At 36.0% G+C, this 22,837-nt stretch overlaps 1 protein-coding gene across 1 annotated transcript in view; it reads left to right on the top strand.

Moving 5' to 3' along the window:
• Positions 1 to 22,837, top strand: part of ME1 (malic enzyme 1) — a 266,987-nt gene that overhangs the window by 51,855 nt on the left and 192,295 nt on the right. Inside the window, exons 2-3 of the mRNA XM_044676308.1 lie at positions 6,943 to 7,076; positions 21,430 to 21,579. Of these exons, the coding sequence (XP_044532243.1) occupies positions 6,943 to 7,076; positions 21,430 to 21,579 (284 nt within the window). The remainder of the gene's footprint in view (positions 1 to 6,942; positions 7,077 to 21,429; positions 21,580 to 22,837) is intronic.

Below are 22,837 nucleotides of genomic sequence, written 5' to 3'. Positions count from 1 at the left end.
GCATGAATTACAGGTGGTCTGGAAATTTAATTTAAGTGAAAGCTTTTTCTCCATTCTGCTATATTAGAGACTCACTACTAAGAAAATAGAACCAAAAGGCACGCTTTGGATATATTATCACCTATAGGAATCTTCATTAGGATAATATTAAAGTATAAATCTTTTGAAATAGAAACTACAAAAATCTTTAGTGAGAAGAATGTTTCAATATCACACTGACACTTCATCATCATTGTGAATGAGATATAATGTGCTTATTAATACTAGAAAACGTACATCTTCATGACCATACATAATTACTAAATGAACATTTTAAAGAAACCACTCACCTATATGTACATACCATTACTTAAAAAAACCTCAGATATCTGGTTTAAATCATTATATTTTTTTAGCTTCTCGGGAATTTTAAGTCCTTTTAAGTGGAATTTTTAATTATGGTATATAGTTAAGCCCAGTTAGAGTGTTTTACACTTGCAGAGATTTTTAGGTCCAAATCAAGGAGATGAATTGATACGTTAGTATGTCTAGGAAAATTTAGTCAGCAATATATAGAAATTTTTCTAGCTACTACACATCAAAGGATATAAAAAGATTTCTATCGGACATCATCAGTCATTTAGACATGCAAATTTATTTCTGATATTTAAAAATATTAATATTAATTGTCATCTAATTTTAGGAATAAATGGCCATGCACTTAACAAATGAAGAAAGATGTTAGTACTTTGGAGAAGAAAGCTATACTACCAGACCATTGTTATTATGAATATTATAGTCTACAAGTGGAAACATCTTGATAAAATGTCTAGTTTACCACTTGTTCATAGACATTCATACTTACTTGAGATATGAAGTTTTCTTTTACATTCACCTTTCTCTTTTACATTCATTTCCCATTTCTATTGAAAGAAAAACCTATTGTTTTCACTTTCTTTTTCCCCTCAAGCATATTATGCAGTTCTATATTCTGTGCTTAAAAGCTATTTTGTAATGATATATTAAAATTATTATTGGCAAAATTCTAAATATAGTAAGCTAAAAATACTTTCCAATCACCTGTCTTGAATTAAGGAAACTTCCTTATTATTTTTAAAGTTTTTTTAAAAAAACCTTATCTTCCATCTTAGAATCAATACTAAATATTGGTTCCACAGCAGACAAGGGGTAAGGGCTAGGCAATGGAGGTTAAGTGACTTGCCCAGGGTCACAGAGGTAGGAGGTATCTGAAGCCAGATTTGAATTTAGGTCCTCCTGTCTCTAGGTCTGGCTCTCAATCCACTGAACCACCCAGCTGCCCCCTTTACTATTTTAAAAGTAATTTAATGTACTGATCAGAATTTTCTGAATAGCAGAATTTTTTTGGTAGGGTTCTTGATTTATTTTTTAATCCAGGGCTGTGATTTGATTGGGGTAATGAGCTCTATTTTAAGGAAACTCCCTCTACCAATACAAACTGTCATCTGCAGTACAACTTAAAGCCAGAGGGAGTAGGCTGGGGCACTGAGAAGATAAGTGATTTTTCCAGCATCATATAAAGCTACTATGTCTCAGAGGCTAAGTCTTGAACCCATAATGTTTATGATACAAGTGGTTTTTCTTCAGATACATATTTTTAATTTGTCTTAATTTTATAAGAACTCTAGTGATCTCTTTTCATGTCTTAATGTATCTTTTAATTAATGGAAAAGGATTAGTTTAATTAGCTGATAATCTTCCAGGTTTATTCTAGGCTGTCAATGAAAATTTGTGTTCCTATTTTTGGTATAATAATGTAAATTGGTTGGGTGTGGGGCTAGCTACCCCACCCTGTAAAAACTACATCTGCTAAAGAAACTGCAACCTAAAGTAGGGGCAGCTGGGCTAGCTCAGAGGATTGAGAGCCAGGCCTAGAGACGAAAGGTCCTAGGTTCAAATCCGGGCTCAGACACTTCCCAGCTGGGTGACCCTGAGCGACTGTGTGACCTATTACCTACTGGTTGTGGCCCTATTCTCCTAGAATGGAGTCCCAGGATAAAAAAAAAAATGTAAATTTAAGAGTCATATTTACTGCTTAGATTTTCTGGTACTATTTAAGAATATAATGCCTTGTCTACCACTTAGATTTTCTGGTACTTTAACACCATCCTTAAAAAAGACTTGTAAAAAATTAAAAATTACATCATTCTCTTTCACCAACTCAGTGTTCTGTCCAAGTCAGCCTGGGCTACTGTTTTAATCCCAAATAACCCCGCCCCCCCCATTTTTCTGTTTTTCTCATGTTTGCTGATACCTGGAATATCCTCACCCTAAATCAATCCAAGCCTTTTGAAATTATATCTCTCCTTTTCTAGCCAGTTAGACCAAACTCGTCATTAAGCCTTCTCAGATTCCTAATCCTCGGCTGAAAGTCATATTTCTTTTATTTGAACTCTGATAGATACTTTACTTCTTAGGACTTATATTTTATTGATTGTTTTTATTAGTTGCATTTATATTTTATTTATCACTCTAGATTCTTAACTTCCTGGCGTTTGTTTTTTGTATGCCTTCTGTTCCTTTTACCCAAGAGCCAATAAAATGTTTATTCAAATGTAGTTGAATTTACTTCTGAGGACAAGAAAGGAAGAAATTTAAATTAGGCAAGAAAAACTTGGTTATTCTAAGAAATGTGAAACAAAAATTTACAAAAAAATGTTATTGTTTATTCACCTTTAGATATTTCCCCATTATGTTTTTATTTCAGTAAACATTTCTCAATTACATGTAAACACAATTTTTTGACATTCATCTAAATTTTGAGTTCCAGAATCTCCTTTCTTCCCTTGAGAAGGCAAACAATTTGATATGGATTATACATGTGAAGTGCTGAAAAACATTTTCATATTAGACACATGCAAAAAAACCCCAACTAACTCCCCCCGCCAAATAAAAGAGAAATAAAGTTTTTAAAAATGTGCTTTGATTTGCATTCATACTCATCAGTTCTTTCTCCAGAGGTAGATAGTATCTTTCATCATAAGATCTTCAGAATTGTCTTGCATCATTGTATTGTTAAAAATAACTAATCCTTCACAGTTGATTATTGTAAATATTGCTGTTATTGTGCACAGTGTTCTTCTGGTTCTGTGCACTTCACTCTGCATCAATTCATGTCTTCTGTGTTTTTCTGAAAACATCCTGGTTGTCATTTCTTATAGCACAATATTCCATCACAAGCATAGACTACACTTGTTCAGCCATTCCCCAATTGATAGGCTTACCTTCAGTTTCCAGTTCCTTGCCACCACAAAAAGAGCTGCTATAAATAATTTTGTATATATAGACCCTTTTCGTTTTTCTTGGTTCCCTTTGGGATACAGATCTAGTAGTGCTTTGGCTGAGTCAAAGGGGTATTTAGAGTTGTATAGTCCTTTGGGCATAATTCCAGATTGCTCTCCAGAAAGGTCAGATCAATTCACAGCTCCACCAATAGTGTTCCAATTATCCCACGTTCCTTCCAATTTTTATCATTTTCCTTTTCTGTCATGTTAGTCAATATCGTAGGAAAGAGATGGAACCTTAGAGATGATTTAATTTGCATTTATCTATCTAATAGTGAATTAGCATTTTTATATAATTTCTTTGATTTCTCTTTCAAAAAACTGCCTATTCATATCCCTTGACCATTTATCAATTGGAGAATGACTTCTTTTATTTTGATTCAGTTCTCTATATATTTAAGAAGTGAAGCCTTTATCAAAGAAATTTGCTATAATTTTCCTTCCATTTCCCTGTTTTCCTTCTAATCTTAACTGCATTGGTTTTATTTGTGCAAGATTTTCTAATTTCATATAAACAAAATTATTCATTTTATATCCTGTAATCTCTATTGTTTGATCATAAATTCTTCCCTTATCCATCAATCTGACAAGTAACATTATATTTATTATTTGTCTAGGTCTTGTTCCAATTTTGACCTTATCTTAGTATAGAATGATAGAGAAAGTGTCGATTTTTTCCCATTTCACTTTGATTGTCAGATTTATTGGCATATAATTAGGCAAAAAGGCTTCTAATTTCTACCTAACCTCTTTGCAGTTTTCCTAGCAATTTTTGTCAAATAACGAATTTTTGTCCCCAAAACACTAGATAACTATAGTCATTTACTGCAGCATATTGAGTACCTGATCTGTTCCACTGACCCACCACTATTTCTTAGGTAATAACAGATCATTTTGATGATTACTGCTTTAAAATAAAGTTTGAGATCTAGTACTGCCAGGCCTCCTTCCTTCACATTTTTTTCATTGGTTCTCTTGATATTCTTGATCTTTTGTTGTTCTAGGTGAATTTTTTTTCTTGCTTCATAAAATAATTCTTTAGTAGTAGCTTGATTGTTATGGCCCTGAATAAGCAAATTAAAGTAGAATTGTCATTTTTATTGTATTGGCTTGGTCTATCCATAAGCAATTAATATTTCTCCAATTGTTTGAATCTGATTTATTTGTATGAAAATTTTGTAATTGTATTCCTATAGTTCTTGTGTTTTACCTTGGCAGGTAAACTCGTAAGTATTTTATATTGTCTGGAGTGATTTTAAATGGAATATCTCTATCTCTTCTTGTTGGACCTTGTTGTTAACATGTAGAAATACTGATGATTTTATGTGGATTTATTTTATATACAGCAGCTTTGCTGAAGTTGTTAATTCTTTCAACTAGTTTTTTAGTTAATTCTCTATGTATATGGTAATAGTTTTGTTTCCTCATCACCTATTCTAATTCCTTCAGTTTCTTTTTATTCTCCAAAGGCATTTTTAGTATAATATTGAATAATGATGATAATGGTTATCCTTGAACCCTGATCTTATTGTTATTAAATTTATTATTAAATGATTTATTTCTTAATTAGTCTTGGGGCATGTTAATGACTTGTAATATTCTTTGTAATATAAAGAATATTCTTTGTACCATAGCTTGAAATCTGGTTCTTCTTGGACTCTTCTCAGATTTTTCATTATTTCTCTAGATGTTCTTGATATCCCCCCCGCCCCCAGATGAATTTTATTATTATTTGTTTCTATTTCTGTAAAGTTAGCCTTTGTTAGTTTGGTGGAGCACTGAAAAAGTAAATTAATTTAGGTTGTACTTGTTATTTTTATTATACTGACTTGGCCTACTCATAAGCAATGGTTATTTCAGTACTTATTTAAATCTGTATTTTTTTTAAACTCTAAACTTCTGTGTATTGGCTCATAGGTGGAAGAGTGGTAAGGGTGGGCATTGGGGGTCAAGTGACTTGCCCAGGGCTACAAAGCTGGGAAGTGTCTGAGCTGGATTTGAACCTAGGACCTCCTGTCTCTAGGCCTGGCTCTCAATCCACTAAGCTACCCAGCTGCCCCCCCTAAATCTGTATTTTTTAAAGACTATGTGTAGTTACATTCATTTATTCTTATTTATACCCTGGTAGGCAGACTGCCTAGTATATTAATAATTATGTAATTATTTTAAATGAAATTTCTCTTTAACCTAGCCATAGTATGTAATCTTTGTGAAATTATTATTTCAGATAGTATAGTTTATTTGATAAAATTTTATTGTTTTTACATCATTATTCAGTAGAAATATTGAATCAGTGGTTTTCTTTCTCCGTTTTGATTCTTACTTGTGTAGGCATAGAAGGAATTTGGTAGAATCCTTTCTTGTATTTTTCAAACATCTTGTATAATACTGGAATTGCATTTTCTTTAAATATTTGATAGAAGTTCTTCACACCTGTTTTCTTTGAGATCTCATTTTTGTCTTGTTAATGTTAACCTAGGTATGTTATATTTTATAAATATTTCATTTAATTGTTGATTTTATTGATGTAGTTTTGTCCACAGACTTCGCTGTCTTTCACCCTTTTGCTGACTTAGGCTGGAAAAAGAAATGACTCAAGTGGATTTTTTCATGGATTCCCAGTCAGGTCTTGATCTAGTGCCTTTTCTAGATCTTTGTGTTATAGGTGGGATTAGGTTTTAGGGGAGAGCGAAAGGAATGATCAGATTTGTACTATTTCCTTCTACTTCCCTACTGATTAGTCACAAACATAACTTTTCTGTGTTCCTATCAATCATTCCTGTGATTCTTGGTATTCACATTCTTTGGACTAGGTGGTGAAACTCCTTTTTAGTGGTTGAATCACTGGTCATCAATTATTTTCTCAAGATTATAACTAAGAAGTTAGAGGATAAATAATTAGTGTATTTTTTTCTCCCTTTGTCTTATTTCTATGAAAGAACATATATTCAATGTACCTCCTCTATTTAATACTCCATTTTTCATGCATTTAACTATTATTTACTGAAGGCCACAGTGAACAAAGTGTTGTTATGCCCTGGGGCAGAAACAAAGACAATTCATACATGGTTCTCCCTTCATGGAATTTATATTATAGGTCAGAGGATGTAACACATACTTTTATAATACTATATAACAAATATTTAATAAGTAAATGATAGATAAAATATACTGAGCAAAGGTGAAATACAAAGTATGTTATAACACATAAGACAGGAAAAAGAAAAGATGACTTCTGACTGGGAGCTACATGCAAGATTTTGCACTAGAACTTGAAGGATGGAATTTCAGAAGGCAAAGGTGGGAAGTGGAAAAGTACTAAATGTTTAGTAAGCAGTTCAGTATGTAATAAATCCTCCTTATTTTTGGATAGTGCTGTATATTTTTTCAAAAGTTTTATTTCTGTTATGTATTTTATCTTTATATAACTCCAGAAGATGGGTCTGGCCATACTATTATCCTTGTTTTAAAGAGTAGGAACCTGAGGCTTAGTGAGGTTACACTATCAGTGGTCTTTTAATCTAGTATACTTTGAAATAAATAAACCATACTTCCTTTCATACTTAAAACAAAGCACTATTTCTATTTGTTGTTTGTAATGTCTTTTTCTAGGTTTCATGTTATATTTATTTATCTTTAGGGTATGGCTTTCACTTTGGAAGAGAGACAACAATTGAATATACATGGATTATTGCCACCTTGTTTTCTTGATCAAGACGTACAGGTGCTTAGAGTTGTGAAGAATTTTGAACGACTGAACTCGGACTTTGACAGGTAACTTGCTTTTAAAGATAGTTATTATTTTGTTAATAATATCTACCCTATTTCCTCTTGTATTTAATTGGGCAAGTTTAGAGATGAGAAAGTAATATTCCTTCATTTAAAATTCTTTTAATTAATGTACTTCAGTACTTAAGTGACTCTATGATTTTATTAATGTGAGTAATTCTTTCATTGATACAGATAGTAACCTGTCCACACATTCCCGCTTCACTGTCCCACAAATCCTTCATAGAGGGGTTAGCCAAAATGCTCAAAGCTGTTGGTAGCTATTGTTTAGATAGCTTTTTTATATTTACAAAAGGCTTTACATGAATTCATCTCATTTGATTCTCATATTCTTTTACAAATAGGGAAATAGACTGAGAGAGTTTAAGTGAATTGCCCAGAGTTACACAGTAAGAGCATATAACTGGATTTGAACTTGAGCTTCTACCTGATTCCAAATCAAGTTCTGTACACCTCTCTAGTATCACTTAACTGCCATTCAACCGTGGTACATCCTGTAGGTATCAAAGGAACACTTGAGTGATCTGTTATCTCTCATATCACTCCATAGATAGCATATAACCTTTTTTAGAATTATATCACTTGGAAGAAATTTGTTCTAATGCTTCTTGCTTAGAAGTCATCATTGGGAATAAGCTGCAGCATTTTAGTACCTACCACTTGTATCTTCATTGTCCTTTTGGTAATGCATGATTTTGATTCTTTGGCAATGTGATTAGTATCCTTATAGGATCCCTAGAACAATAATGGTATAAAAAAGATGAAACAATTGTGCCTCACTTGTTGGAAAGCACTCCTCAAGGCCATAATTTGGAGTATTTGCATTCAGATCAAATTCAACTGGTAGAGGGCAACACCATGCTCATATGATACAATCCATTTGCAGGTGCATATAGAGGGAAATTTATGCCCCCAGAAAATCCAGCCCTTGTAGGGAACTCTAGAAAACAGGTGTGATAATGGTAGGAACTTTGGGATAATCTCCCAGGGGTGATTGCAGTAGTATATTCCAAAAAAAGAACAAGAGGTAATGGGTAGGGATGTTGGTTGCCACTTTAGTTATGAGCACTCTGGATCCAAAGTCTATTTGCTCAGTGCTAATTAAGATTCTGCCATTCTACCTTGGTTGCCTCCCTAATTTTTAGAAATTAAAAGTTACTCAAGGAGAGCAGAGATCTAGGTTGAGAAAAATATTTTAAGAAGTTTGATATTAAAAAATATTTCTGTCATTAAACCATTTTTAGCCACTTTGATCTCTTCATTTTTCATTTCCACCTTTTGTCTGTCTTTTATATTAGCAGCTGCAATATTGTTTCTCTTCCATGGTACCAGTGTTTCTTTTACCATTTTGAATTTTTCCTTTTTAAGTTTTAATTGAGTTTTATTTTTTAATTTAGTCAAACATTTTCATAGTTTACTGTCCTTTTTGTTTAAGGCTTTCTATAATTTTAGCTTCTTTTGGACTGACCTTAAGCGATTATATGTAGACATCCTATGGCAGGCAATTTATTCTTTTCATCTTTTCCTTGACAAAATAGAACTTTTAAAAAAGATTACTTTTAAAGGCAATCTTTTAATTGATACTGATGCTATTTTGGGTAGGTATTCCACTATTTTCTAATTTCATACATGCAAGTTAGAATTACAAAGAATTACTTGCACATCATGAAGCTGACACAGCCTTTAAAGCAGGAAAAAAAATCTAGTCTCATTTCCGATAGGACAAGATAGGATTAACTTACTATGCCTTTACATATTTTTTTTGCTATTTTTCTCTTTTAAAATGGACATTGGATTTATTTTTTTAAACCCTTACCTTCTAGCTTAGAATCAAAACTGTGTATTGGGGGCAGCTGGGTAGCTCAGTGGATTGAGAGCCAGGCCTAGAGACGGGAGTTCCTAGGTTCAAATCTGGCCTCAGACACTTCCCAGCTATGTGACCCTGGGCAAGTCACTTGACCCCCATTGCCCACCCTTACCACTCTTCCACCTATGAGACAATACACCGAAGTTAAGGGTTTAAAAAAAATGATCATTAAAAACAAAACAAAACTGTGTATTGGTTTCAAGGCGAAAGAGTGGTAAGGACTAGGCAATGGGGGGGCTAAGTGACTTGCTCGGGGTCACCCAGATTAGGAAGTGCTTTAAATGCCAAGTAGAGGAGTTTTTTCTTTATCCTAGAGTTTAATAAGGGGTCAGTAAAATTTATTGAACAAAGCAATGACATGGTCTAACTTGCTCTTTAGGAATATCAGTCTGATAGTTCTGGGGAAGCTGGACTGGGAGAGGGGAGCAACTCGAGAAAGGGAAAACAATTAGTAAGCTATTATAATAGTCTAGATGAGATGTGTTAAAGTCCTGAACAGGCAAAGTTAGTGACTGTGGAAGCTGAAAGAGGGGCATAGAGGTGAGAGGTGTTGTGGAGGTGGAAACAACATTTGGTAATGATTGGATGTGTGGAGGGATGCAGAGTGAGTTGTAGAGGATAGCACTATGGTTTTAAATGTGGGTGATAGGGAAGAATCATCTTGCCTTCCACAGAAATAGGGAAGGTAAAATTCAAGGTTTGAAATAAAAAAAAATGAGTTCCATTTTGTTGTGTTGAACTTGAGAGGCCTGTCTTCTTTTTCAAACTGTCCAATGAGCAGATGAAATTATATAGCTGAAACTCAGGAGAGAAACTAGAGCTCAATAGCCAAGTTTGGGATTAATTTGAATAGAGGTGAACATTGAACTCATGGGAGCTGATGAGTTAAGTCAGAGAGAAAATGTGGACAGAGAAAGGAGGCCTAGGACAACCTCAGAGAACACAAACATTTAAGGGAGATGATATGGATTGAGATCCAGCATCGAGAAGACTTGGGGAAAAAATAATCAGGAAAGCAAAATAGAATGAAAAAAGGATGGTAGCTCAAAAACTTAGGAGAGAGCACCAGTGAGAGAAAGGGAGGTAATTGGCATTAGCTGGTGCAGAGAATTCAACAGGATGAGAATGGATCCTCAAAAAGCCTACTGGACTTGGCAATTAAGAGGGCATTGGTAACTTTCTATAGAACCATCTCAGTGGAGTAGGAAAGTTAGAAACCAGATTGTAAGAGGTTGGTAAGTGAGTGACCAGAAATAAAGTGGAGACTACAAGCACAGATAGCTTTTTCTAGGTGTATGAGGTTGATAGGGTCAAGAGTTTTGTTTTGCTTTGTTTTTTAAGTATAGGAAGACCTAGGTGTGTTTATATGTATAGTGGGCAAAGAAAGAGAAGAAAGAGAGATTGAAGATTAAATGGTATAGGGAATGCTTATGAATATAATCTATCAGAAGAGAGAGGGAAAAATGGAGCCAAGAATTTGGCCAAATTATTATCTACACAGAAAATCAAGTGGCTGAATATGCTTTTTATCCAGATAATGATTTCTGATTGGTTGGATCCTCTATAGAACTTATCTGTATAAGTACAAACACATAGTGACACTCAAAGCAAATTGACAAAATTGATGGCAAGAGAGCAACTCTGGAAAATTGAAAAATTATTTTTAATGACTTGTATAAATGGGGATTTGAACCTTGGACTGCATCCCCCATAAGTCCCTTAGGATTTCCCAAAATTCCCTTTAATCTCTCCTGGGCTTCCACATTTGCATGGTCACATTATTGTTTTATAGTTGGCTGAAACTCCTCCCTCTACCTCTCTTTTGCTCTTGGGAGTGGGCTGGTTAGTACCTTTTAGCTAGTATTCTTTTGTTAGTTTGTTATTAATATATGGCTGTGGTGTGGAAGGTCTCAAAAACAGTCTGTGTCATCTCTTCTCTGTTGGCTTTGAGACTGAGGGGTGCTTTGGGGTACTCTTGTGGGGCTCTACAGAGCTCCTTAGAGAAAGTGTGATGCCAGATCTTCCCCATATATCATCCTAGCTTAGATTGTTAAGAGTCTGTAAGAAATGAAATGGATATAAAAGGATAGATTTAAAAATATTAGTGTTTTAAAGGATTTATTGGTAGTCATTAGAAAAATGAAGCCACATGCCAGGCTAAGAGTCATTTTAAAAGTTGCGCCCTGTTTCCTCTTCCTCCCATCCTGGTTCGGCTCCAAAGGTAGAAAAGAGGTGTTAACTTAGAAAAAACACAGAACTATTAAATAGTCATAAAACCACTCTTTAATCAAGGGAAGGGGGGATGAGGGCTACTTGGCCTCTTTTGTGCAGAGTCTAAATGAACACTGCTCTGCTCCCTGATCCCCCTGGGAGTGCCACTGCACTAGATGACAACTCCCCAGAACAAAGGAAATTGGGGAACTTGATATGCCATTTGGGAAGATCCAGGGGCTAGGAGAGATGATTGACATTATACTGACTGGATACAAGCTTGGAAAAGGAATCATAGCTAGAGGCTAGGGTGTAGGGAAAGGGACTGCTTATACTATGGATACTAAAGGAATGGTCTCTGCCCTGGTAGTCTTCCTGGGGAGGGTCTCAGATACTATGGGGAAGACTACCTAGGACAAAAGGGTATTTAGCATTTACCCTGGGTTCATTATTCAGTCTGCAACTGCTAGCCTGAGATTCCCTTCAGGGTGGATTCTCAGGGGAACTGGGAACAAGCACAAGCTTTGGGGGTCTCCAACCTAAAAACTATTTCTAAACTTGGGGTTCATCATAAACTCACTAAGCTACAAGTTTGGGAACTCTATATTCCATGTCGACAGAGGAAGTACCAAGCCAATTCTCAGTTTGGTTTATCCTTCTCTCTATGTTTTTATGCTTCCTGCCTATGTGAATATGCAAGCAAGGAATCATGGGAAATGTAGTTTCAAGGAGCCCTAAATGTCCACAGCAAGTTTAGATCAGGGACCTCAAAATTAATTCAAGGACCCCCAAATTTCCAGTATCACAGTCAGAATACATCTCTGGCTCTGAGCCTCATCCCCCACATAATTGTCTTTCTGGCTCAGGCCCATCATCACCCTGATGTCCTAGGGCCCAGCAATGGAAGGGAAGACAACCTGAGGAGCATCATCTCCTGCAATGTCAGACTGGCACTTTCCTGAGCTATTATTGTCAGTAATAACAGCAGTATCATCATCCATGGCAAACTTTGAAATGATGAATTTAAACTTTAAGAGAGAGGGCAAGGGGTGTCAAACCTGGAAGTGGGGCAACAAGGGGAGGGAAGTGCACACAGGGAGGAAGAGTTCAAAGCTGACCAATGATCTCTTAATTACAAATTCTAATGGCCTTTACTTAATTCTCATCTGTGACCTTTCTGCAATCTGACACTGTGAGGCTCACTTTTCTCTCTACGTTTTCAGGACACTGCTCTGTCCTTGTCTTTCCAGTCTGACTACTTAATCTTCAGGTCTCAGTATGCAGGATCCTCATCTAGCTCACAGTTTCTGGCTATGGGTGTTGCCTAAGGCTCTGTCCCAGGTCCTTTCCTCTTCTCTTTCTATGCTATTTTTCTTGGTGATCTCATCAGACCCATTAATTCAGTTATTATCTCTATGCAGATGTATCTGAGAGCTACATATCCAGCCCTACTCTCTTGCCTGATTTTTAGCCTTATACCTTCAGTTTTTATTGAACTTCTCATGATGTCCTCTAGACATCTTAAATTTGATGAATCCAAATATGAGCTCATTAGCTTTCCCCCTAAATTTGTGATGGCAAACCTATCGCATGTGTGCCAGAGCATGCCTTGACCTCTCTGTGGGCATGCATGCCAAGGGCCCAGTGCCCCAAGGATCCAGACCACCTGTCCTTGCAGCACAGAGTTCACCAGAGTTCCTAAGTAGAAAGCCAGAGAAAGGCTGCTCCCCTCCCCATCTCCCCAGTAAGAGTTAGTAAACAGGTTTCTTCTAGACAAGCTTCCCTTGCTGGACAAGATTGCCCCACCCCATTCAGAATACAATGGCCTCTTAATTGCTTTTGGCCTGAGTGAATCAGAATGTCTTTACTATCAGAAGCAACTAGTATCTTTACTATACAAAATATTTTTGGGATTTGGGGATGTGTCTTTTGAGTTTGTACCTTAAAAATGTTCAAAACTATATAGGAATGAGTTTTGTGAACTCAAGGGTAGGCTAATTCCCTCTTCCTTTTTCTACAGCTCCTTTCCCCAGTTTCTTTCACAAGTAAACTTGGGCTTAATTTGCATTCCTCTTCCCTTCACCTCTTTCCAGCCTGTTCAGTTTGCATTCAGAGGGGTGTCTGCCTGAGGGAGAACATGTGGCCTAGAAGTTTGGGGGGGATGGGACACAATAGTGGTTTGTCAATCTCCCAATCAGCCCTGCATCCAGATTAAAACCTGACTTCAACCCTTGACTATTTGCTAAAAAGCTTAATTTGGAGGGTAACCTCCTTCAGGAAGGCTGGAATGTGATGGGGTGAATGTGTCCAGATGATGACATTTAATCTGAGGGTTATATTTTCCTATAAATAAGGTGTTTTCCTGTAAGCTGGGGCTTTTTTTTCCTTTTTTTTTTTCTAGGTTTGAGGGGATCATAGCTCACATAATTATAGGGGAACCAAGTGCTTGGGCCCCTCACTTTTCCCTCTCCCCAAGCCTGACTACATCATTTGTCCCCCTTGCCCAACAGTCTAGTGGGAGTGCTTCCTCTCTCCCCTGAGTGGAGTAAGGGGGGTGGGGGTGGGAAGCAGTTTGCCTAGCACTTAGTGGGGGGAGGGGCAGTCTGGGGCTGGGCATGGGCTAGGTACTTGGCTGGTGGGGGGTGGGAGCAGGGCCTGGCATTCCATCTTTAAAAGGTTCTTCATCACTGCACTAAACCCTTCTCTCTTCCTAACCTTTCTATTACCATCTTCTCAGTCACTCACACCTGCAAACCAAGTGGTATTGTCTGTGACTCCTCAGTTCCTTTTACCTCCCATAACTGGGCAGTGGATAAATTCTGTTGATTGTGCCCTTGTAACATCTCTTCTCTACTGTGACACTACTACCATCATGGTTCAGGCTCTAATCTCTTTATACCTGGACTATTGCAGTAGTCTTCTGAATGATCTCCCTGCCTCAAATCTCTTCCTACTCCAGTGTTTTCTTCTGCTTACTTGTCAAATTGAACTCCTAAGGATGCAAGTCTGACCATACCACTTCCCTACTTAGTAAATTTTAGTGGCTTTATCTCTAGAATCAAATAATCCTTTGCTTAATCCTTTGATTTACTCCTTTGTTTTGCCCTTTAAACTCTTTACAACCTGGCCCCTTTTCACCTTTCTGGTCTTACACTTTCATTATTCTTCTCCATGTTCTCTGATTTTCAGTGACATTGGCTTCTTCACTGTCCCTTGAATACAACTCTCTAACTCCTTATTTGGAACATTTTTACTACCTATCCCCTGTACCTGAAATTCTCTCCTTCCTCTCTATCTCATGGCTTCCTTCAAGGTAAAATCCCATCTTCTGTAAGAAGCTTTTCCTTTTCTCCCTGGATGCTAGTATTTTCTCTATTGATTATCTATAATTAGTCCAGTAATTTTCATACATAGTTATTTGCATGTTGGCTCCCCCATTAGACTGGGAGCCCCTTGAAAGCAAGGATTGTTTTTGCTTTTCTTTCTATCACCAGAACTTAGCATTGTGCTTGGTATATAGCCAGCTATAGAATAATGACTAATAGATGTTTTATGAAATATATATATATATATATATACATATATGCATTGCTATTTTCAGGCTATATCATATCTTAGAAAAATTTTTTTATCTAATTACATTATTTACTATGTAATGGAATATTTGCTTATATTAATTCAAAACTTAACTTTTTCAAGCTTCAAGGAATTTCTTGAAGTTCTGGTATTCTATTTATTCAATTCAATCCAATAAGCATTTATTAAGTACTTTTTATTTTCAATTCCTGTGGATACAGAGACAAAAATAAAATAGTCCCTCTCTTAAGGATCTTATAACATACTAGATGGAAATAACGTGTATATAGATACAGATACAAAATAAATAAGTAAAAGTAATAAAAATAAATAAAAAGTAAGATGAGGTGAAGAATGAGAATAATAAGGAATCATTAACCCATGTATAGAAGGTGACTACTGTTGTGAGGGTTTATTTAGCAATTAATTTAGTAATAGTGGATTAGCTGGAAGGGCTGGAGGATTCCAAGATGGAATGAAGGAGTAGGAAGTGGGGCTTGTGCTCTGAGAGACTCCATTAGTGGTTGGGACATAACTGTTGCTAACCCTTGGAGATCTCAGAGTTAGGGAAAAACTGCATCCAGATTCCCTGGGATCCTGAGAGGTGAAGGCTTTCAGCAAGTGGACAACAGACCTGCAGAGCAGCACCAAGTGGGGAAGTGGTTTGGGATCTGGTGGACAGCATTTCAAACTCACTCTCCCTACCTGGGTACCTTGGATCACCTTGGCTCTTGGCATCCTGTGACCATCCTTGGATTACCATGAGACCCCAAAGCCACCCTCAGGCCCTTTAGCTGAGCTGACCAAACCTGGCTGGAACCAGGTTGGAAGGAGCTTTCCCTGTGACTTCATTACTGCTTCCTTTGGGCCTTCCTGGCTTAGGTCATTAGGATAGTGTAGTTAAGTCCTTCCCTGCCCCCTGTGGTTTGCCCTTAGGTTTTAAGTATAGAATCCCTTATTCCCATCCTTCAATTATTATTTCCCTCAATTAAACTGTATAAACTTTTACCTTCGCCTGCTGGTTCCATAGACCCTGGCCTAGGGTGAGCTGGGTGACCGTTGGGCCAACTGCCATTCCTGTGTCAGTTAAAAGCTTGGCAGTGAACCCTGGTCTCCCTGTCCTGGTTGGTCCTGTCTCTCCTTCAACCCAGTGAGGACCCACAAACCATTTAGTTATATTTAATAATAATAATAACATCCCTGGTGCCCCACCATTACACTACTAAATGAATTCTTGAAGTTGGGTTGAAGAGTATAAAGAGAATTTGAAGTATGAACGATAGCTACTTTGAAGCTGAGAAATGAAATCATATGTTCATATATATACATTATACAAATATATACAAATACAAAGAAAGAGTAGTAGAATTTGATTTGATTGTAATATAGTGTGCAGTAGGAGGGGGGGGAATAAGATAAAATCAATTTGGAGAATAGTTTGAAACTATATTTTAAAAGGGCTTTATGTATAAATGCAAATGAATGCATTCTCTTTAATTTACTTTGTTCACCCTATCAATAATCGCTAATGCTTTTGAGCTTTTTAGGTATCTTCTTTCTTCTCTACCTTTGTCTTTCAGTATTTAAGAGTTTCTTTGTTTAAGTTTGTCTTTATAATGTAATCTTCAGTCTTTAAAAAATATTTTCATTGATTTATTTTATATTGTATTAATATCCTTCCCTCCATCACCCCCTTTCCCATCCTTATTTTTTTATACCCTTATCTCCTGTCTTACAATCAGTACAAAGTATTGGCACAAAAATTGTAAGGGATAAGCGATTGGGGTAAAGTGACTTGCCTAGGGTCACCCAAATCAGGAAGTGTCTGAAGACAGATTTGAATCCAGGACCTCTTTCTGTCTGTAAGCTTGGCTCTCTTTCCACTGAATAATTTAGCTGCCTCTGAGCCTTCCCTTACAATGAAGATATAAAAATAATTCGGCAAAACTAACCAAGATCAACCATGCACATGCAACATTCTGTACCCATCCATATTTTCACCTCTGCAATATAGAGAGGGAAATGCATTTTATGAACTCTTCTTGTGGGTCAGGCTTGCTGCAAAACATTTATCTTAAGTAGGTTAAAGAGAGAGAGAAACTCTCTTTGAGGTTGAGTTGAGAGAAATATTTACAATAACACTTTTATAGTGGGAAAAAACAAAGTGCCCATCTTTGGAAGATTAGCTAAACAAACTGAGGTATATGAGTATTCCTGTGACTTAAGAAGTAATGTAGAGTCCAGAGAAATACAGGAAGATACACATGAACTGATACAGAGCATAATAACTGAGAAAATGATCTGACTTGAATAGTATAAGGAGAAAGGATGATAAAAGTGAAGGCTGTATAATATCAATGATGAGCCTGATCCCAGGAAGAGCCCATACAATGCAAATAAGGCTCTCTAGAAGAATGAATATGGCCTACGGGGACCTGGGGCCAACATTTTTTCTTCTGCCATGCTTTGAGTTGGGGATGGAAGGGAAGAAGGGCTTGAAGCTAGGATGGAAGCCCACCACTGCCTGCCTCTAGCAGCCCAGACTTTTGAGGATTTTCTCTCTACTCCATTTCCCTGCACATGGTGGGAGGGGGAAGGTTTGTTGGTTGCCAGATCCACAGTGACACCTAGTGGTTATGCTATAATTTCTAGAATAGGTTAAATAATTTTTGATCTAGAACAGTGATGGGCAAACTTTTTAAAGAGGGGGCCAAAGGAAAAGAAATGCTCATCTGTCAGTCTGTTTCTAAGGCAACTCTTTCGAAGTTTCATTGTATTGTATCCTACTCATTGTATTCGTCAGATTAGGAATAATGTTGAGGGGCCTGATAGAAAAATATTTATTGTAGCACTTTTGATAGTAGCAAATAACTAGAAACAAAGTAGATCCCATTGATTACTAAACAAATTTTGATAAATGATTGAAATGGAATATCACTGCACTGTAGGAAATGTTGAATATGAAGAACACAAGCTACAGAAGTTATAAGAACTGATAAACTAATGTAAACAAATAATATGAACAATGACTACAATAGTATAAATGAGGAAAATGAAAAGAACAGTAACAAAAAATCTAAATTGAATCTTGTAATATTATGATAACCTGTGTTGGTCCCATGGAAAAGATAAAAGAATTGATCTTCCTTCCTCCTTTGCAGTGGAAGAGAACTGTGAGTATAGAATACTGCCTGTAAGGTCAGGTTTGGTTGATGTGTTGATTAGCTTTGCTGAATAGTTTTACTTCCCCTTCCCTTTTTTATTATTTGACTTAAGGAATAGTCATCTGGGTGCGGAAGAGGAAAGGGATATATTGGATAATAAAGATTATGTAAAAAATATCAAAAATTTAAAGAAAGGGGACAGCTAGGAAGCTCAGTGATTTGAGATCCAGGCCTAGAGATGGGTGGTCCTGAATTCAAATCAGGATTCAGACACTTCCTATCTGTGTGACTCTGGGCAAGTTATTCAACCCCCATTGCCTTGCCCTTACCACTCTTCTACTTTGGGATCAATAATGTTTGGTATTGATATCAAGGTGGAAGGTAAATGTTTAAAAAATAAAAATAAAAATACATTTAAAGAAAAAGGAAAAAATCTTGGTGATACTGCTCATGGTTCTTTTTCTCTATACTTAGAATGATAATGGAAGCTCTTTTTGTCTAAGGGGGAAAGGAGTTAGAAGGTCTCAGAATTTCCTTTTTTAAAATTCTGGGGGCTTTTAACTGTGACAAAATGTTGGACAGATGGCTCAAAAACTGTGCCCCCTAGTTAAGAAAGAAATATGAAATAAAAGAGGAATAAATCCAAGTCACCAATAATAAGAGGAAATATAAATCAAAAGAATTTTGAAGTTTTACCCTATATCCAGAAGATTGATAGAGAAGACAAAAGATAGATATATAGTCAGTATTGAAGAGGTTTTTTGAAGATAGGCACACTAATTTGTTTTTGGTGGAGCTGTAAATCAGTATAGCTATTTCAGAAAGTAGTATGGGATTATGCAGATGAAGATTCCACTACTAGGCATATGCCCAAAGAAGAATTTTGATAAAAATAAAGTCCCTATATGCACCAAAATATTATAGTAGCACCTTTTTGTGATAACTAAACCAAACAACTGGAAACAAAGTAGATGCCATAGCCTGGAAAAAAGCTAAACATATTGTAATATATTAATGTAATGGAATATTACTTTGCTATAAGAAGCAGTGAATATAATGAATTCAGAGGTATATTACATGAAATGATACAGGAGTAGGCAGAGACAATAAAAACACTATACACAAAGACCACAACGGAGTAAAAGCAAAGAGCAGCCACAAAACAATCAAAAATTAATATTGAAAAATTACAGAAAATAAAGATGACCTCAAAGAGGAGGTCCTTTTCTTCCCCCACTCCCATTTTTCTGTAGACATGTTAGGATTATGTGTGTAGAATATTGCATATATTTCAGGCTTTTTTCAATATCCATCAATTAAGAAAAATTTCCACTTAAAAATATTATTCTTTATATGAGATAACTCTGATAAGGATTTTTAGAGAAATTTTGATGATGTATGTAAAAGTAGAATTATATCAATAAAATTTTAGTTTAAAAAAAGCATTTATTAACCATTTACAATGTCGGTCAAACACTGTGCTAAAAGGTAGGAATGTAAATTAAAAAAGCTCTATGGTTTCTATTCTCAAGAACCTCATACTTTAATAGATATAAAAGAAAGTTAAATTATATGACATGAAAAATCCTAGATATCCTAAGAGTTCAGTCCTATAAAAAAGCCTAGGGATAGTAAGGTTGTGACTATAGGTTAGATGACAGCACTGATAAGTATGGGGAAGATGATAAGACCTTCAGGATCTTAGAAGACAATGAAAGGGAAGATGGTAAAGGAATGTTCATCTTTTATCTTACCAAGAAGAAATGAGTTAGTGTTTTCCATTTTACCCAAGCCAAGGGAGCATTCAAACAGCTCAAATAGTTTGAGTTGCCTAGTGAGAGACTAGGGAGGAAGGCAATGGGGCAAAGGCTACCTAGACAGGTAGGAGGAGAGAAGTCATAAAAAAAAGGTTTATACTGCTCTAAATTCTCTACATTACATCTTCTCTGATCGAAGCTACAATCACTAGTCTTAATATCCCCCTTAACACGTCTCATTCTCTTCTATCTCCCAGTCACTGCCCTCAACCTTGCTCCTAGTAAGATTGGTCTCTGTCTGCCTCTATGCATGTCCAGATGAATGACCAGATCCTTTGTTCCCTCTGTTAGTTCCATATGTCCTTTGGCTGGCTTATCTCTACTTTCTGTCTATTTATTCTGGTTTGAAAGGCCTAAAATTGCATTTTCTAGAGGATTGCATATTTGATGAAGACTGCCCATAGAGAGTTTACCAGGTGATATATTTTTTTACTTTTTTCACATAGGAATTACTGGAATATGATGCTATCTTCTCTTACACCTAATACAATTTATTACTGTGTAAATAGAATTAGCTCTAGCCCATTCCTAGTTAAACTTGTGCTTAACTTAGGCATAGAAATGACAGTCACCCTCACCTTCCTTAGTGGGGGAGGGGAGACCAGTTACCCACACCTGACAATAGATACCAAATCAAGAACAAAGGACTGCCCTTTGGGCAGTCCAAATCAATGTAGAGACTGCCATTTGTCCACTTGAATTAGAGGTGGACCCACGGGAAGTGACGAAAGACACTTTCTCTTTAAGTTTGTTGGTTACTTCCTGCTGAGGCAGTTCCCCCTTTGAGCTTGGTACTGAAGGATCTCAGCTGAGACCTCAGGCAGCTTCTACTCTGAATGGTCATGTGGGTAAGTTAGGCTGACTTCCTTGGCCTAGCTAGGCCGCTTCCAAACTCTGCCTATCTGGGCCTTGAGGCTTGCAGCTTCATTTATTTAGCCTTTTAACCTTCTCTCTAGTCCAGGCATTCGAAGGCCTGGACTAGCCTCTCCCTTTCTCTTTATTCCTATACTTTTACCTTCCTGATTGTAAATAAGTGCCTTAACCCGATGCTGACTTAGGTCTGATTTAATTACGGAATCCACTTGAATTGTTGATTCCTGGCAGCCACGCTTTAAATACATATCTATAAAATAACTAAATTTCCCTCTTACATTACACATAATGCACTCATTTCTGGAACACCATAGAATTGAGACAGACAAACCTGAAAACAGCAATAATAATGTTAAAGTGCCTTTAACATTTAAGCTATGTCATTTTTCAGCGGTTTTCATTTGTCTGATATCTAGCTCAGTTTTACAATTCTTCAGTATATTCTGTTGAATGATGTTACTAGTGAATATTTAGAAATAATACACTCTAAATTTAAGAAAACATATATCTTTGCTTTAGAAAATAATTTAAGGGGGCAGCTGGGTAGCTCAGTGGAGTTGAGAGTCAGGCCTAGAGACAGGAGGTCCTAGGTTCAAACCCGGCCTCAGCCACTTCCCAGCTGTGTGACCCTGGGCAAGTCACTTGATCCCCATTGCCCACCCTTACCACTCTTCCACCTATCAGACAATACACCGAAGTTAAGAGTTTAAAAAAAATGATCATTAAAAAAAAAAAAAGAAAATAATTTAATTAGATTTCTGGGCAAGTATTCTATAATTAAAATGTAGGTCCATTAAGATCTAGCTCTAATTATGTTTCATTCTCTACAGATACCTTCTTCTAATGGGTCTTCAGGATCAAAATGAAAAGCTCTTCTACAGAGTGCTGACTTCTGACATTGAGAAATTCATGCCTATTGTTTATACTCCCACAGTAGGACTGGCCTGTCAGCAGTATGGCCTAGCATTTCGGAGGCCAAGGTATGTCATTTATTTGTGTAATTTATACTTTAAACCAAATCATTGTAGTTTTTTCATTTGGAAAGATTTTTAAAAGGTAATTGGCTAACATCTAAGATTATAATAATTAAGATAATTGAAACTACATTCTGAAGAGCAATAAATTGTAATTTATATGACATTGTAGAAATTTAGGAACATGGATGAATTTTGTTATCTCACTAAAACAAATTTGCTTTACTTTAGTATTGCTGTACTAATAATATATCAACAAAATAATTAATCTTAGTTAAAATTGATTTTTAAGTTCTGAGCAAATATAGTCTTGTCTGCTTTTAGGAAATTCTTTTTTTTTTTTTAAACAGAAAGCATATGCTTTATCTTCTGATGTCAGAAGTTACTATTAGATTTCTTTCAAAGGCAAATATATTCCTTAATAAAGAAGATATTATAGGTGATATTCCATAGATTTTTTCATAATTGTAGATTTACATATCATTACTAGATATATCCTTACATATTTGTTTCTTATGTTCATTGTGGTATAATGGTAAAGCACTGGATTTAGATTCAAAGCACCTTGATGCAAATCCTGAATGATATTCTTATTACCTGTAGTTGTCTTGGATAGTTACTTAGTTCCCGGGCATCAGTATTTTCTTATGCAAAATCTAGGAACTAGCTGAACTAGTGATGTCTTACAGTCATATCCACTTTTAATTTATCTATTAAAAAAAGGAAAGAATGTCTTTCCTGGTTTCTTCATTATTTTCCTTAATTCTAGTTTCATCCTTTTCTCTCAAATTATTGACAAATTAAACATCATTACTCAGAGTTGTTTTCTTTTTCCTTTTTAACTATTCTTAATTTTTTAAAAATCTGTTATTTAAGCCAGAGTATTATGGTAATAAATGCAAAGAATTTCACATATGACTGTCATGGAAAGCAGCATTTACCAAAAGATTGTCTGATTGGTCAATAAGTACATTAAACAGAAGCAATGATATCTTTTGTTTCTGATATTCCATATTTCTATATGAGTACTCGAACACTATTGGCAGCCTACCAAACTACCCTAACAATATGTCTTGGTCTTGCATTTAAGTTACAGCTGAAGACCTTTTAGAGGTTAATATCTGTGTAAGGGAAAAGTAAAAATCAAGGATTTGCTTTTAGTTCAGTGGTAAAGGGTAACTGCTTATGGTTTAATTTAGTTCTTTAGATCTTTTAAGTAGGGCCAATAAACTAAGTGGCTCAGGGTGGGGTTGATAGGGTGCTG

The sequence above is a fragment of the Gracilinanus agilis genome, chromosome 4 (assembly GCF_016433145.1).
Source record: "Gracilinanus agilis isolate LMUSP501 chromosome 4, AgileGrace, whole genome shotgun sequence".
Taxonomy (NCBI): Eukaryota; Metazoa; Chordata; class Mammalia; order Didelphimorphia; family Didelphidae; genus Gracilinanus; species Gracilinanus agilis.
Note: the sequence above shows the minus strand (reverse complement) of the source record. Positions and strands in the feature narration are given on the sequence as shown.